The sequence below is a fragment of the Doryrhamphus excisus genome, linkage group LG20 (assembly GCF_037039965.1).
Source record: "Doryrhamphus excisus strain RoL-2023G ecotype Guam linkage group LG20, RoL_Dexc_Guam_v1.1, whole genome shotgun sequence".
Lineage (NCBI taxonomy): Eukaryota > Metazoa > Chordata > Actinopteri > Syngnathiformes > Syngnathidae > Doryrhamphus > Doryrhamphus excisus.
The window spans coordinates 14,324,191-14,342,044 of record NC_136376.1 but is presented as its reverse complement, the minus strand read 5'-3'; the positions used below and the strand labels follow the sequence as shown (position 1 = coordinate 14,342,044).

Below are 17,854 nucleotides of genomic sequence, written 5' to 3'. Positions count from 1 at the left end.
ACATCAAGGAACTGGACAAATATTAAAGGTGACATTTCAATACAAGGGAAAAAAAACAACTCACGGAGACAGATGCAGCTTGAAGTCAACAACAACAACAAAATGCTCCAAATTCACCTGCATTAAGAAACACATTCATTTATTGATGATTGATTGCTCAATCTATAAAAAATGTCTTTAAATATCTTTGTGTGCGTTTATTTTGTGTATACTTATCCTCAATTTTATTTGCCTTATTTAATGTATTCACTAATTTATTACTTATTTCACTAAGTTATTTGTCTTATTGAGAAAGTATTCTTATTTATTATTCTTTATATTACAGTAAAGTCTCGTTATATCGATATCGGTTATAACGAATTACTACTTATTACGATACAATTTTCATTTCCCGGCAAATTTCTAGTCTTTTATGATATAATTAGTTCCGTTAGTACGATACCCGGTTATTATGATAATCCAGTTACTACGATGCCCTTTTCATCTCCCGCCAGCCAATTTGGTCTGCTTATATCGATACAAAAGCAGCTTAAATCAATCTTTGCTTAAGGATTTCAATACCAAAAAAGAACATGGCGACATTGCACTCGACATTGTTCTATAGTATAGAACAATGTCGAGTGCATTATTGCCCACTTTTAATGCAGTTCGGCGCAGGATCGGATATATGGATAGTCCGGTTATATCGGTATTTTTTCCGACTCCCGAGAATATCGATATAACGAGACTTTACTGTATTACATTTATATGTTTTTATGCTTATTTTTCACATTTTTTATGATGTCACATGTATAACATGCAACATGACTACAGTTTTTATGTAGAAAAAAAGACCCTTCATATATCCTCTGCTTTTTTACACCCAAACTACAATAGTATCATTTTTAGAAGCATCCACTTCGACTCACTTTTTCATACTGTTTCAGTGAAAATGGCGGGTAGTAAGTGGAGTGCAGAGTAGTAAGTAGCAAGAAAGGACTTTAGAGTGTTTGATAGTTTGAACGACATGTGAGGAGGCTATTTCATCGTACAGCGCTCATTAAGTGAGACTTAACTCAGATTCCTCCTTGTAATATGACATAATAATAGGCTATACAACTGCTGAGACTCGTGAATTTTCAATAATGCCATGATAAGTTACACAGTCATCTCCTTGAAAACAGACCGGCCAAGTGCGTTAGTATAGATGTATAGTATTAACCCTGTGGAAAAAGTAACAGATCTGCTGCTCCTTGCTGCAAATCAACTCTACTTTCCACTTCCTGTCCCTGTCTGAGTTATTTACTCTTTAACGGCAAGCCGACCACTCAAAGAAGACTCACTATAGACACACTTTCCAAGGCATGATGGTGCCGACAAGTGAATCATGAACCTGACATGGGCTCACGGGTTTAGTGAGTCGGGTAGGTGGACTTGTTGGACATGTGCAAGTTTCTTGGATGATATAGACGCCGCGTTGAGTGCTAAATTATACATCGACATCATGGCCATACGGGATGTGGCAAGATAGAATGGGGAAGATGCCTAATTCGTGTTTCTGCATGGAATCGTACTAATCATTTTAAAGTCAAAACGAGATCTTTATGGAACTAGATGATGTAATATCAGCAGACAGCTGGAGGAGTCGTTCAGAAGCTGAAGCTGGACTGAAATGCTGTGGAAATACGCTAAAAAGTAGAATAAAAGTAAGAGTACGCTGGCAGTTTGAGCTCAAATCGGGAATTGAACCAACCATTTCTGGGTTTGGATCCAAGCACTCTAACAGCTACACTATAAAACCTTTACTTAATTTGCCACATTTAGGTTAGCAGTAGGGAATGACAAATAAGTCTGGTACGATAAACCTTTGCGGCACTGCTGTTTAAATTGTTGTTAATATTAGTGTTTCATGTTGTCTATTATGTTTTTTGTCATTCTATATACATAGGTTCACACACAGTGTGTATTTAAATACAATGTGTGCACTAGTTTGTTCTCTTGTACTTATCTGACACCATGACTATAATCTGTGTTCTCTGCAGTTTGGTGCATTTTCTTGCAAATGGAGCAAATCTGCAACATCTAACTGTCGTAATGAGGTGTTTGCTTTCATTCATTTTCGTGAATGATTCATATAAACTCAAACCAGTAAAAGAAATCAACATTCCTGAATCAAACAGGAGCAAACAGCTGCATTTTTACACCAACTTTTAAATGCAATTGCCCACACGAAAGCTGTGGAAAGTCCCTGAAATGTCCCCGAGACCACAACGCCTCTCCTGGTGACAGATTTTGACATGTTGCATCCTCAGCCTCTACTCACATCCTGAACAAGCTGATATGACCACAATCACCCCCCCCCCCCCCTGCAGCATATCAGAGGCACACTACATTTGGCCAACTGTCGAATTAGAGATAGTGCATGTAAACATACCGTGTGTCGCTGTTTCAGAGCTAGTTCAGATTAGGTTTTCAGAACTTTGTCAAAAGATTTCCATTGTCAAAGTTCCACAGGATTCCACAAGTAAGGTTCAATATTAATGAATGTAACACTTTCATAGTTAGAGCATAGAAAACCTGCTTGACTTCCTAAGTATGTTTTCTATCATGATTAGAGCCCTGTAGACATGCAATAACAACCCTATAGCTACCTTTACACTCCATTCTTTATTTACCGCACATTGCACATGTGCAGGCTACGGGATCAGCATAGCATGCTCCCGAGCTAACTAGTTAGCCTCTAATTAATTTATTGTAAACTTAAACATTTTTCAACAGAGTGGAGAAGGAGTACAAAAAAAGTGTAAATATACAAAAAAAAATACAAAATGTAAAAAATATACAAAAATGTACCACTTCCACATGGAATGGGAAGATATTTTTTTTTCACTCCATCATGTCAGACATGTCTGACTGACTCCATGCAGGTGAAGGTAATGTAATGTAATGTAATGTCATGTCCTGTCTCATCATTGTTATAATTTTTAGACAGTTTTTTTTATTTATTTTTTAAATCATGACAGAGTGAGGGAGGGATATTTGAACTGCAATGTGGCTGTTTTAATGGATTGGCTGTATATATGTTAAATATAAAAATATTTTTAAATATATTTTTGTACATATGTACATTATTAAAAACAAATAACTTTAAAATAACATATATTCCAAATGTTAAGAACTCCAGTTTACAACAACAAATTGGTGGGAATAGTGAGGAAACAATTTTTGCTGTTTGGCTGTATATGTGCATTTGACTCTCCTGAGTTCTAACCTAGTGCCTTTACTCCCAGTGTATTTCCCTCAAGCGGGCTCAAATCCATAAACGATGTCGACACTTTGACCACGTCCTGTCTGCGGTGCCGCTATGAAAACCCCTCTCTTCCATTTGCACAGACAGAGTTGGCAGCACACAGTCTGATAGCAGGTAGTTATCACTCTGACTCCCAGTCGTGGCACGGCAGGAACACTGCCTCCGGACTGGGATCACAAATCCGTGTCAAAATTTGAACAACGATTTGCACAGCTGATCGTCACCTGCTGGTGGATGGTCCAAGTGTCTCTTGGAAAAGTAGGAATGCAAGAAAAGGACTTGACACGTGATAGACACATTATTTGTTTTGGTTCTTCTTTCAAAAATCTGCCTGTAGGTAATAGTATGGGTAGAGATGTATACTGAAACTTGTATAGAAATGTAACGGAAGTAGCCGGACCGAGGAAAAAAGTAGTTATCGGTGCATCGTTGCAGTGCTAAATTGATGCAAACTCATCCGCCTGAATCAGTTGCACTTATCAACCTTTATTCTTTATCAAGGCAACAGCATTGCTCAGTCCCAACAAGTGTTAATACAGTAAAGTCTCGTTATATCGATATCGGTTATATCGAAGTACTGCTTATTACGATACTATTTTCATTTCCCGGCAAATTTCTAGTCTTTTATGATATAATTAGTTCCGTTAGTACGATACCCGGTTATTATGATAATCCGGTTACTACGATGCCCTTTTCATCTCCCGCCAGCCAATTTGGTCTGCTTATATCGATACAAAAGCAGCTTAAATCAATCTTTGCTTAAGGATTTCAATACCAAAACGCGAGAGAAACCACGAACGCAGTTGGTTCTTCTGTTGCAGGCATGTGTTTGGCCAGCTATGTGGGGTGGGTTGAGCATGACCTGTGAACCAGGAAGTGCGGGAATCGGTGTGTGTGCTGTGCTCTGGTGGTGGAAGTGTGACATGTTTCAGGTCATAGCATGCAGATAAAAGCCTCATGTGTTGGACTGTATACTTTATTGGACCATGACTTTGTAATGGGTGGTCAACTGGGACTTTAGTGGTTCCAGAGAGCCCATTTGAATCCATGTGTGACAGTGCAAGAACATTAAACCTGAGTTTTTTCCCCAGTTTTATACGACTGTGTAAAGTGACTCAGGAGTCACCTTGGAGCCTCATGAATTTTTACACTGACATGAGCTGTTAATGAATATCCTTCCATTCATGTATGTTCACAAGTCGTTCAGGACAAATCAGTGCTGTGCATCTTTGGAGATATACAGTTGGAGTCTAAAAGCAGAACCAGAGCAAATCAAGGGCTGTATTTTTACAACTTTACAAAAATAACAAGATGGGCCCTGAATTGAAAGAAACTGGTCTGCATATCAACACAAAGAATTCCTGGCATAGGCAATATTTACGTTTAAATGATTACATGTGTCAGAGTGAGCGTGTGCTCATTAGTAAAAATGATACAAAGGTGGGCTGCCAAGTCTCAAGGGAGGTTATGGAGTGTGTGCAGTGTGTGGCCCACAAACTAACATAAAGTCACTATATTCTTTACTGTCTATATGGGACTCTACCATTTTGGGCGGTGGGTGCGAGTGAGCATATAGTGACATTGTAAAAGAATGACATTAATCATTATAATAAAAAATAAAAATACAAATTCATTCAGGCTCCTCCACAAAATTACACACGACTTGTCGTTGCTATGGAGACAAGAAACCTTGCTTTCTGAATACAATGACATCACTGCAAAAGAATCATGTTTCCAAGTCGTATTTTGATTTGACAAATCTCAAGTATGTCTGATCATGTGCAGAATTATAAGAGCTCTTGTTTGGACTGTTTGGACCGCTGTGAACTTGAGTTCAAGTGCATCTCTCATGATGTTGTGAGTGACAGGAAGAAAACCTCTGGCTAGAAGTCATCTCAGTGCCACCATCTCAGTTGGTCTACATGTGTAAATCTTTAGATGATGCAAGCAAATGGCCCAACTTTTTGAGTTATTTGATAGGGAAAACATATAGTCTTACGTTGGGGTTAACATAAAGTTACAGTAACAATAATTACTATTTTGGTTATACTTTTCTAGAACATCATACTTTTTTTCTCAATAAGGTGTACCTAATGCTTTGGCCACAGAGTTCCCAATTATCTCACGCCAGGAAGATGTCGTGTGCTGTCACATTGGTTTTTCATGGAGCTACAGTCTACTGGCCTTACTTGCGCTGACCTTGCCACTCACGAAGAACTTTCTTTCCATCTCAGCAGAAAAGACTGCAAAGGTTGAAGAAAGGTTGAGGAAAGGCAGGTTCTTCAGGTGAAGAAAGAAAGGCACGTTGAGAATGAATACCACAGGGAAACGTATCTAAAGTGCCATAAAGGTATTTTTCTATCGCTTGAAATAAGAAATGCATGTGTAGGGTAAAACATACAGATTCAGGGCTGTCGCGCTGAGGCCGTTCCTTCACTGAATTGGAACTAAAATGGCCTCCAAGTGTACGGAACAATGGGGGTGAGCATAATGCAGTTTGACTACTGAGTGACTTGACTGAGATCCAAAGTGAATAAAAGGCCTCTCTATACGAGGCAGCGGAGCCGAGCTACGGCGACGCTCACAACTGCGGCGGATGACGGCGCAGTGGAGCGCTGTGCGCCACGTTTCATTCACAGATAAAACCATCTTTAGCCGATTCACAAAGCAGAATGTTCAAATGAAGTACATGCAAGTGTGCAATCTGCACGTTATCACATTCAAAGAAAGCGGATGTGCTCCTGTTTCATGGGGATTTCTGCAGCATTCCTGCTAAATAAGGCTAAGAAATCCAACATGAATCATGTTTAAGATGCATTCTATGTTGCATTTAGGACCATTTCATTGTTCATTTTCCCACAAGTGGGGAAAGAGGATCAGGATTTGTGTTGCTAACCTACTTCTTGTACTAACATGGGGTTTGCAGGCCCCCTTTGTGGACTCTTTCAATATTCATTAGAATATTTTACATACTTATGAGCTCCACTTTTTTGTAGCATTATGAGTTTTGATGCAAATTATAACCTCCTTCTTTAGCCATCTTTTTCAATGACATTTTGTACATTGGTGGCTGGACAATATGTGGATGTAAATACATCTCATTTCTATTCCACGTCAAATTTAGCATGAATGAGGCAGCTCCTGCAGTGTGTAAGACATCAAGACAAGAACGTGACGATTTGAAGCTTCGTTAACAGTCCGCTTCTTGGAATACAAACAAGAATACACATCCAACCCCAAAGCAACAAAACGTATCGACCCTGATTCTCCAAAAGCAGCAACAACGACAACCAGAATAATGACACGATCGAACGTAGCCGAGGGAAGAAAAAAAAAAAAAAACGGGTAGACAGAGCAACAAAACGAGGAGATATCTCATGAAGCGGTTGATTTCTTGGAGCTAAGCGCAGGTTGAGCAAGATTTATAAGCGCTCAAGTGCAAGGATATTAAGCTTTTATCCTCGGCATAGTAGATAGGAAATGCCAGCACCTGCGGGGGAGCCTTTTTTTTTTTTTTGGTAAATTTTTGCAAGACATCTTTCACATAGTACAAAATTGCAAAAACACAATAACAATGCATTACATTAGGCCAAGGCTTCAGTCTTGCAAAATATTGTTAAAGCTTGAATACAATGTCCTACTAATACAGGTGCATATTGTATTGTATACACTAGAAAAATGTGAGCTGTTATTAGAGAATTACAACCAAAAAATAATGCGAATAATAATTAACAGAATCCTAAGATCGACTTGTTTATTTGAAAGTGAAGACAGCATGAATACATCCCTTCTTAAAAACATGACAAATATGTCTACTATGTTGGTGAAATGTGTTCCAGAGCAGATAAGGGATATTTTGTGTATTTGACATTTAATTTTTGTCAAGTCCAGTCTTGAGGTTTGTAGTGCGAAACGTTTTCCTAGAATCTAGTTGGGTTATACGTATACAACAATAATGTGGAACATAGTCCAGTTTTGAAGGTTATATATTGTTTACTTTTCTTTGCCACATCCGACTGAAGCAGCGTTCATTGCAAAAAAGTAATGCAATGCATCAATGGAATAATGCATTTTAATTAATTTCATCCAGCAGCCTGTAGAGTGGGGGAACCTTGTTGTACTTCTATCCGCTTCAGTGTGAGGTGGAAGCGGCGTCACAAAAGATGTAATCATGGTTGTGACTGGTCGGTGACTTTGATTGATCTGTTCTCGTGATCATTATCATTCATTAGTGCTAAGTACCTATACATTTTATAATGAAAGTTTTGGGAATTTTGCCCATCATCCACAATCTTTATGTGAAACTTGAGTACACGTCTTTCCCTTTTGTGTGCATTCTAAAGAGAGAAAAAAGACTATATATTTTACACCTAACAGTCCACCTGGTATTATTGTATCTGTAAAATTGTCATGCAATCTGCTATTATTTATTATTTTATATTTATATTTAAATATTTGAAAAATAATAAAATATTATAATAATTACAATAAAATTAAAATAATGATTATTATATTATTATTATGTAAAATATGCAAATATAACAATAATATTATATATAATTAATATAATAATTGAAATAATCTAATAATAATAATAATTATTATTATTATTATTATGTGCTTGTGTCCCTTTTTTCAGGAGCACTTTGTAAACAACAGACCATGTCAAAAAACGAAATTGATAAAACCATCAAAAGGTTGGCTCAGGCCATGATGCCAGGTTGTATGTTGAGTTTAAATGAAATACTTTGGAAAGATTAGGCGGGCCGTATTCAAACACTTGGCGGGCCGGATGTGGCCCCCGGGCCGAAGTTTGCCCGCCTATGCTATAGACCATTGATAGGAACTAATGCTACTTCTGTCAACAATGGTGGCATAGAAAGCAACTACTGATCATGGCAGACTTAGTGAGCGACACCCCCGAAGACTACTTTTGGAGGATCCAGAACCTTATCTTTTTGAGCCTGAATATACAGAGGATGAGTGGAACTTTGTAGCAGATGGGGGGGGGGCAAGTGGTGGTGTAAACGTGGAGCTTCCCAAGCCATGCCAACAGAAACACTTGATTTCTGTACAATGCATACAATGTTACCATTGATGGAAAGGCTTCATGTGTATAGCGAAAAGGACATTGTTCTGAGAGATTGCATCACAATGAATTGTTAGCGCAAAAAAATGACATATTTAAGGCTTAAACCTGGATTGCACATTTACCATTCAGCTTGTTAGCTTCTGTCGCTAGTGAAAAATGGCAGTTGAAGAAAGAACATTCGGGATCTGAATCTAATCTCATCATTCTAACAGTCACTTTGATTGCAAATTTTAATGCAAAAGTGGCAGAGAACGCCAACGTCAAGCGAGTGAAGCAATCTTCACTCACAGTCTTCGCTAAATGTACTGCAAAAAAGGCCAGTAAGGATAATTCATAATGCCGCCTACAGAGAACATATAACTCCTTATTTCTAAAATCACAAATACTTCAACTTGCTGATATAGTTCATCTTCAAACAGCTAAAATAATGCATAAGGCTAAAAATAACCAATTACCTAAAAATGTCATCCAATACTTCTCTACAAGAGAGGAGAAATATGATCTCAGGGAAGAAGTACATTTGAAACACTTCTATGCTAGGACTACGTTATGCTAGCCATAGCATTTCAGTATGTGGAATCAAACTATGGAATGGATTGAGTAAGGAAATCAAACAATGCACAACGATGAGCCAATTCAAGAAACAATACAAGCAGTTGATGTTTGCTAAATACAAGGATGAAGAGTCTTGAACCAGTCATGATGTGCTATATATATCCCTATATTGACACTTACTACGGTACACATTATGTCATTGTATCACTTCGTACTTCGGTACGAGGTGCATTATTAAAAAAATCAAAAAAAAAAAAAAAAAAAAAACCTAAACTGTATTATGGAAAGCAGGACGTGAACAAATGTAACAGTTACTGATTGTAAAAGTACCAGATGGAGGGGTAGGATTTAATAAGCTTTGCTTCTTCCTACTCCTTTTGGACATGTGGAACTGGGAATTGGAATCTGATGCATGTTCAACTGAAATAAAACCATTACCATTTACTGCCATGCCCCCTCTAGGGGACAGAAATGTTTCCACGATGGATTCGATTCAAAACTGATATTATCTATTTATTTACATAAGCCCTGCGATAAAATCAACTCGGATTATTTTTTGTGCAATTTTCGGCTACATTTTGAAAAGAAAAAAGGAAGAGAAAGCATCCCAATTTGGAATGGCAGCTGTTCCCTCTGACACAGTTTTGCTTCAAAGTCCTACCTTTCAAAAAGCAGCCTGGACACGTCATGCAGACATCGGCAAGCTGACACACACACACAAACACTTATTAATTCACCAATGGGCAATGGCGAGTCATCATGCTTGTGAGTGTTTTAGGAGGCCACACACACACACACACACACACACACACACACACACGAGAGAGAGAGCGAGAGAGAGACAATTAAATCACAGTGAGTGTCAGTGCAGCACTGCGCCTCCTGCTTTTACAACTTTAATGCATGAAACGGTGACGGCGATAAAAATAAAGCTGCATAAATGAGTCAGGAGCCGCGTTAAGGGTTGCCATTGTGTCAGTTTGGTTTCCAAAGTGGCAAAGCATCGACGAGTGAGGTCTGTCTTTTGTCTGCATAATCACCTTAAATATGTACGAGCTTTAACCTTTAAAAGGATGAGTGCAACGCAAGCAAGGCCATTGCAGGGGTGTGTGTCGAGCGTACAAACTCCAGCTCGGCTCGGCTTTTGATGCACTCGGAAGGCGTCCTTCTCAACAGGAAGTGAGAAGATCAAAGACGAGTGATTTTATCAAATAGAGCCCTTGTCGACTGTTTGTAATGCTTTATTGTTCATCAGGAACACCCACTCTGTCACTACGATGCCAGGAGGAGAGACAAGTGCTCTTTTAAAACCCAGTGTGTTGATCTCCCCCCTGTTATCCAGATGAAAACGGATTTATTCAAACCTCCCATCAACCAACACTATAAATAGATGCTAGTAGAAAATCTTCCAAGAGAGGCAAAAAAATAAGCTCTGCTCTTAAGCTGATATTAACATACTGATAGAAAAATGTCAAATGTCACGCTGTAGCAGAGAATTCCCTGTGCAAAAAAGTCCTGTTGTTGGAATTGATTGGAATTAAACAGAAAAAGTACTGCAGAATTAAACAGCGAATGCACTATAATCAAACCTGCTCCAGCTTGCACACCGTAGAAAGCGCTCACACGTACCCTTGATTGACACAGGCTGATGCTGACACATGGCCACACACCACTGATCCACTTAGCAAAAGGGTACCGCACCTGGGTGGGTGGGACTCGAGGACAGCATAACAGAATAGACACCTCCTAGTTCGAGGCTGCTTCTTTCTTCCATGATGGAATAAAGTCCAGTGACATCTTCCAGACAATTGAAAAGAGACACAAAGTTGTGTCTGACTGATTTCTTCTCGGGATAAACATCTATCCATCCATTTTCTATACCGCTTATCCTCATTAGGGTTGCAGGATTACGCTGGAGCAAGAGGCGGGGTACACCCTGGACTGGTCGCCAGCCAATCGCATGGCACATATAGACAAACAACCATTCACACATTTGGGTTTTTCAACGAGTGTCATTATTTTTTTTAAATATAAGATGATGTGGTAAAGAACTTAGTCACTTGCGGGGAAATCTATAATTATTTTCTATTAAAACCTTTCTTTTGAGCTTCATCCGTTAGACTACATTGTCTGTGTTTGTCTCTTTCAAAATGGCACCAACCTCTGAAATTGACATAATCCATCATTCATTAAGTTACCATTTGGGGGCCATATAGGCTTTAGCTTGGGAAAGCTTGTGCATTAATCCGGCTCTGCTTGTGACCTATTGGGTACGTTAATTTCTTAATGCCATGGATAACCAATAGCTTATGCATTTCAATATGAAGTTTATAGAATGACACAAGTTCAAAGTCAAGATAAAGTGTCTAAAAAAAAACTCCTGCTTGTTTCAGGGTGCTTTTAAAGATTATATAAGCACTGACCACAACTCTGAAGTCCACGATTGATATGTACACATTTTTCATACTCTGGTTTCAGTTTCCAGTTTAGTTTGTGAAACCTGGATAGGGATGTCTCCCATTAAGGATTTTTATAGCGTGGAGACACCGGTACTGTGGAGTTCTCACAGACAAGTCAAAGATCTGTGATAAAAAACATTGGCTTGGCGAAACCCAATATCCAAGTGTATGATGTTCAACCAGACGCAATGAACAAAATACAGTAAAGTCTCGTTATATCGATACTCTCGGGAGTCGGAAAAAATACCGATATAACCGGACTATCCATATATCCGATCCTGCGCCGAACTGCATTAAAAGTGGGCGGCATGTGGCATGTAATTTTCTCCTTGAATTCATGGATTGCGTATCTAGCATGCTTTTGTACTACAATACATTTTGTACTACAGTAAATAAAAATAAACTTACGCTGTAGTGATTACCGGTTACCGGGACATAATTCACCCCGGAACATAATTCACCCCGGAACTATCGATAGGGAAGGTGTTGCCACCCAGAGGGGTAGGCGCGAGGGACGGGTGTTTTCCGCTGTGTGTGCTGCACTCTGGTGGTGGAAGTGTGAAAAATAAAGTTGACTGGAAGCAGCCGTTCGCCGTGTTCTTTTTTGGTATTGAAATCCTTAAGCAAAGATTGATTTAAGCTGCTTTTGTATCGATATAAGCAGACCAAATTGGCTGGCGGGAGATGAAAAGGGCATCGTAGTAACTGGATTATCATAATAACCGGGTATCGTACTAACGGAACTAATTATATCATAAAAGACTAGAAATTTGCCGGGAAATGAAAATAGTATCGTAATAAGTAGTAATTCGTTTTAACCGATATCGATATAACGAGACTTTACTGTAACTACAAAACTGCAAATCTGGAGGACACGCTGGGATTCACTGAGTTTATGCGCCATCTTGCATAAGTATTCCACTATTCTAAGAAACCCCTCCTGGCTAATGGGTGCGTGTCAAGGGGCCACCATACACTGCCCCTGCTAGGTCCTCCCCCTGCAAACACTCTTGTGTAGCATGACGTGCGCCTTTCAAAAAATCGATACAGACTAAGGCTGTGATTGATAGGCTGGTAGTACACTATTTCCGGTGTGTATACACGACACGTTCAGAAGGCTTTTCGTCAGCGAACGCTGTCGCCTCCAAATTTCAGATCAACATTTGCAATAAAAATAGCTGTTGCAACACATCGATCCTGCAATCACACTTTTCTCAATAACACTTCTTAATTAAGATCATTTCTTTACAATAAAGTAAGCTAAGAAATAGCAGATGAGGGTTGACGACGTGTCATACGCTCAACAGCTTGTGTGTGGCTCGTTTTTTATTGACACATTTTCCAAATAAAATTTGAACAAAACAATTCTAAAATCAAACAAGTCATACCACAAGAAAAAAAAACGTGATACTAATGCCTAATAATACCACAAAGCTTTGTCTTTAAAAATATATAACACCTCGTTTTTAAATATATATAACATATTTTAGCCGTTTACTAATTAAGGTCCCATTTCCGACAAGATGTATGATTTAGTCAGTTCTGTTTGCTACACTTTTTTTGTATTCCCATCGTCAAAGGTTATAAAGGGTACCAAAAAAAACCTTTTTGGCACAATACTACAGGGTACCAAAGTCAAGGTTTCTGATTGGTCAAAGATGTAATAGTCATGTACCATTCCAGAGCAAACTGCTTTGCTTGACGGAAACATGGCCTCCATACGCTGACACATACGCTGTTCTTCCTATTAAAAATCGGTCTCGATGTCCCAAATTTTGATGCGTCAAAATGTGCTTAAAAGACCAATGAGACATTCAAAAGAACAGCAACTTGCATGTCTAAAATAGAAATAGAAATCCACTTCATGCATTCCAACACAATTTCTAAGTACAATCCATGCAGCAGCAGCCTCCCAACATGTACAACTACTGCATAAAAGCATATACTTGTTCCCTTTGTGGTCTCGAGGGAGTGATTCCTGCAACTGTTTCCTTAATCCCACAAGGGAGACACTGAAGACCAATAGCAATTGTCCCATCATTATACCCGCCCTTTAAATAAAAAAAGGTGAACTCATTGGTGCATCTCTCAAACAACGCTATCTGTTTTACCGCAATCATGTACTATATGTGTCAAAACGGGCTCCCCACGTAGCTCAAATGTTTCCCACTTTGGTCTATTATGTCCTTATCAGAAGCATTTACTGTTACAAGCCAATGCGCAGTCAGAACATGTTGCATTGTCCTATGGCAGCACCGCAGTGAAAACACATAAAACCTTACAGTCTCATCATATTGATTGTAAACATCCGACCATGAGTTTTAAAAGCTAATCAGCAAATGTTGCATTGTGTCCTCCATATTCATGACACAAATAGCAATTGCATCCGTTGCTTCTATTGTTAAGAAAGCCAATTTTTGCAGCCATTTTGACTGTTCTTAGGTGCAATTTGCAGCACTTTATGTGACTGTATAATAAAGACTGTATAATACAGTGGAAACTCTGAGGTTAAACACGATCTGTATTTGAAACGTATTTTCCCATCCGTTCCACGGTGAAACACGACTGGCGTGAACGTAAAAGTGTTTAATATGAAGACATTCATACAATTGTAGAAAATCTACCATAAATGCTTAATCATAAGAGGGTGTTTAGTTACCTAAACCACAAAGCTTCCAGGTCGTGAATTGGAACCAGGAGATAATTGGAGAAAACGTACTACATAACAACCTTTTTTACACTTTAATAGCGATTTGGAGTGTATTAGGAAGTGAAAAGCTCTCTTTGACCATTTCATTTTTAAAGGGGACTTATTATGCTCATTTTTCAGCCCTTTGTATTGAGTTGTGGACTCCTATAGAGCAGCTTCACATGATAACCAGCACACAAAGCTTTTTCTTCAAGAATCTGCACATATTCAGCTGTATTTCTTTGGACTTCATGGTTCCCGCAAAAAATGGCCTGTTAACATATTCCACCCACGGCCCGCCTACAGGCACACCCACTCCACTGTGGTTGGTCACACTAATGAGTACTCAAAAGGAGTCCCGGTTTGTGCCGGTATAGGAGTTCATAATAAACGCTGATTTATTTTTTTTAAATGTCGGCTTTTAACACACAGCCATATGTGTTAGATTCCGAATCTGATTCGGAAGTAGAGACTGTACAGTCTGAATTTCCTCAAGAGAAGAGGTTACTTCAAGATGTCTCTCAATGATAAGTAGCTTAGCGTTGGTATTTTAGCGTTGGTAACCGAATATGGTCGCTAATTATGGTGGGAAATGGCTATTAGCAACCCTGCTCCCTGTATGCAAGTGCTTTTTGCTCCTTGACTTCCACAATAAATAAATAAACACAGGACAGTAATAAATTGTTACTTACTGCTTGCAAGTAATGTTGGAAGTCTTCAACAAGTTTCAGCAAGTCGGCTAGTCCAGCTGCATACTGGCCCATGTTCACAAAACGGTCCAGTGTGAATTGCCGTGGACGGGTTAAAATGCTTTTCTTTAGCTGGTAGGGAATCAGGAACTCCAACCACTTGTGCCTGATGGTGACGTCTTTAGGAATTGTAAGCAAATGTGTCTTTCCCTTTCGGGGCATTGCTAGCAAGTAAACTGGGGGCAGAGAACTTATATGTGAGAAAGTCCACCCCTCTGTGACATCACAAAGGAACGGTTTTACCACGCCTTTTGAAACCGAGCATTGAGCCATCCCAAGCTTCTTTTAGAGCTCACTTCCAAATGCGCCAACCTCATTATCAGAAACTTTGGTATCGTTTAACACAGGAATACAACATTCTAACTACATCTATAGGTCAAAAAGTGGAAAAAGCACAATAGGTCCCCTCTAAGTATATTATACAACACCGTATTGACAGAACCAATATTGTATTCGTAGTAAGTAGCAAATCAGCTAGAATTGATGAAATAAAATAGTACAGCAAGTGTAACACGCCAATACCTGAGTAGCAACAGACATTTTAAAAAGGATGCAGAGGAAGACAAAACTGCTGGATGCTGACCACTCTTGATACTTTAAATGCGTTTTTTTCATCTTGTGGAGTTAAGAGAAACTAAAACAGCCACAGGCGTTAATGCCAGTCATTTTAGGTCAGAGTGTAATTAAAGATCCCAGCGGTTATTTGCTGTTGTAGCATTTATGTTGAATAATTATAGTAATTACTGTTATTGCTAAGACGTATTATTAAGACGTAAAATAACTTTAGAAATCACTTTTTTAGCCTACTTGTCACACAAGTGTAAAAAACATTGATTGACAAACATTGTAAGGTGATGCAGGAGACTGCTTATTTTGCATAAAATTTGCATGCATATCATTCTTATTCTAATTATTCAAATTCATGCCCAACACATGCAGCTCATCGTTTTTGAACTGCGATGCTGTGATATATGCGGATGTCTTGCATTAAGACTTATTTTTTGTCGCAAAAAAGTGAAAAAATATCTGGTATATGCCAGTGGCTCTCAATTATATTTTGTCATGCCACCCCTATGGGGTAGACTTTTTTTTTGCACCCCCTCTGAATTAAAATACCATTTAGAACCTGATAATTATTTCTTTATCTGTACAAAGCACTGCATGAGATGCTGCCAACAGCAAATTTATACAATCACCTGATTATGAAACTAGATTAATAACACAAGCTGAGATAACATCTGAAACAACGTAAAATTTCCAAGTTAAGATTAATCACGCCCCCTTGATATTCCACTATTTGAAAAGCACTGCTCTTGTGTGACATCCTGCAAGAGTGCCCTTCAAACTTCAGTCACACATGAAGATTAATTTGAAATTGTACGACAGACTTCAGACTGTAAAAGTTGACAACTCCAAGCTCTTTTATCCAATTTGTGTGGCAGCAACCATCTTAACGAAACCTCTACTGTATGTGTGCTCTTTGTTTCATGGGCCATCACACTTGAGTCATGCAGTAGGACAGGGCAGAAGTAGGGAGTGATCGACGTGCACATTAAATGACACAGTGTTCCGTAAGAGGGAAGCAGGAAGAAGAAGGACAGGATACTCACCTTCCTTAGGAGGCCGCTTGACTTCGGCACTCAGATTGCAGACCTGGCCTGCATGCAGCTGTGGCGACAAGCAGCCCTCCGTCTGCGCGTTGAGGGGTAAAACCACATTGTTGAGCATGAGCATGCTCTCGGATTCTCCGTCTCCTAAATGCTGGGGACATGTGCATTTTGTGTACACTATGCCACACGTCTCCACTGTGCCTTTTTCTAATTTCAGGCAGTTTTCCAACCATGTACAAAGCACTTGACAACCAAACTGGCTGGGGCTGGCCTTGTTCAACACCAGAAACTCCACGATTGACTTCTCTTCTTCATCCAGCTTCTGCAGCATCAATCCATTGGAATCAGAGGGGAAAACTCTCCGCAGCTGAACAAAATTCTTGTCGTAGAGTAAAAACACATAAATATTCTTGGAATCACACAGGTACACGATGGACTCGTTGACCTTGAGCAAGGCATTGATCTTCTCGTGCGAGTAGTGATCAAACTGATAGGCGAGCAGAGAATACTCTGAGCAGCTCAGGTCTTGCTTGTATAGCTTCAGGTAGATGCTGTATTTGGTCGGGTCTGGGTTTTCAAGTGTCCATGTACAGTTCGTGTAGTTCTTCGGGAACATTTCAGTCACAGAGTAGGATCCATAGATGACCCCTTTCACCAGAGTGGAACACCAATAATCTTGGGCACCAGTTAATCCAAACATAACCAGAAGATAGGTGGAAAATATATAAATCAACAGGTTGCGAACAGCCTTCATCCTATGTCATTTGGCCTGCGAGGAGAGACAAAGGAGCAACATGGATGATCTATGAAGCGTCATGTATTTCTCATCATGGACATAAAAACAAGCCACATAAACCTCGGCTGCATGTGTCGTGCCTGCCTCACTACTGTACTTTGTGCAAACATTGCCACCTTGTGGTTACTCTGGTCATTATTTATTTATTTCTGTCTGGATATGTGCGTTGGGGTGACGTGCGTGAGACATTTAGAGGCTGTTATCTGGGTCAAAACTAGGAAAATGTCTTTTGATCAATGCTCAAATTGCGTCATTTCAGAGTCATTTCTATATGCGCAAGTGTGCGAGTCGCCTCACCCCCCCCCCCTCCTCTCTCTGCCTGCCCCCTCCATGCAAACTTGCATGCACGTTTTACAAAAAAGAAAGCAGATTTAGGGATAAGAAATCAAGTCAGACTACATGAAATGCTTCATTTTGCAACCAGTGTGTGTGAGTGCGCGTGCACGGGAGGCGTGTGAACGAGGAGAGGATGGAGATGGGTAGAGAGGGAGAGAATGTGAGGGAGAATGCAATGCCATGTCCTGATTGCTTTAATCCTGCAGGCAATGCAGCTGCGAGCGGGTGCGTGCGTGGGCGCGCGTGCTCGTGCGTGCAACCGTGGAAGGGAAGGCGATG

At 39.6% G+C, this 17,854-nt stretch overlaps 1 protein-coding gene across 11 annotated transcripts in view; it reads right to left on the bottom strand.

Moving 5' to 3' along the window:
* adgrb3 (adhesion G protein-coupled receptor B3) overlaps positions 1–17,854 on the bottom strand; it is a 158,980-nt gene that overhangs the window by 140,106 nt on the left and 1,020 nt on the right. For 10 of the 11 annotated variants that reach the window (XM_078799331.1, XM_078799333.1, XM_078799329.1 and 7 more), the window contains exon 2: positions 16,444–17,212. In XM_078799331.1, the coding sequence (XP_078655457.1) occupies positions 16,444–17,197 (754 nt within the window). In that variant the 5' untranslated portion in view covers positions 17,198–17,212. Of the gene's footprint in view, positions 1–16,443; positions 17,213–17,854 lie in introns of those variants that run through there. The other variant, XM_078799338.1, reaches the window with a different exon arrangement.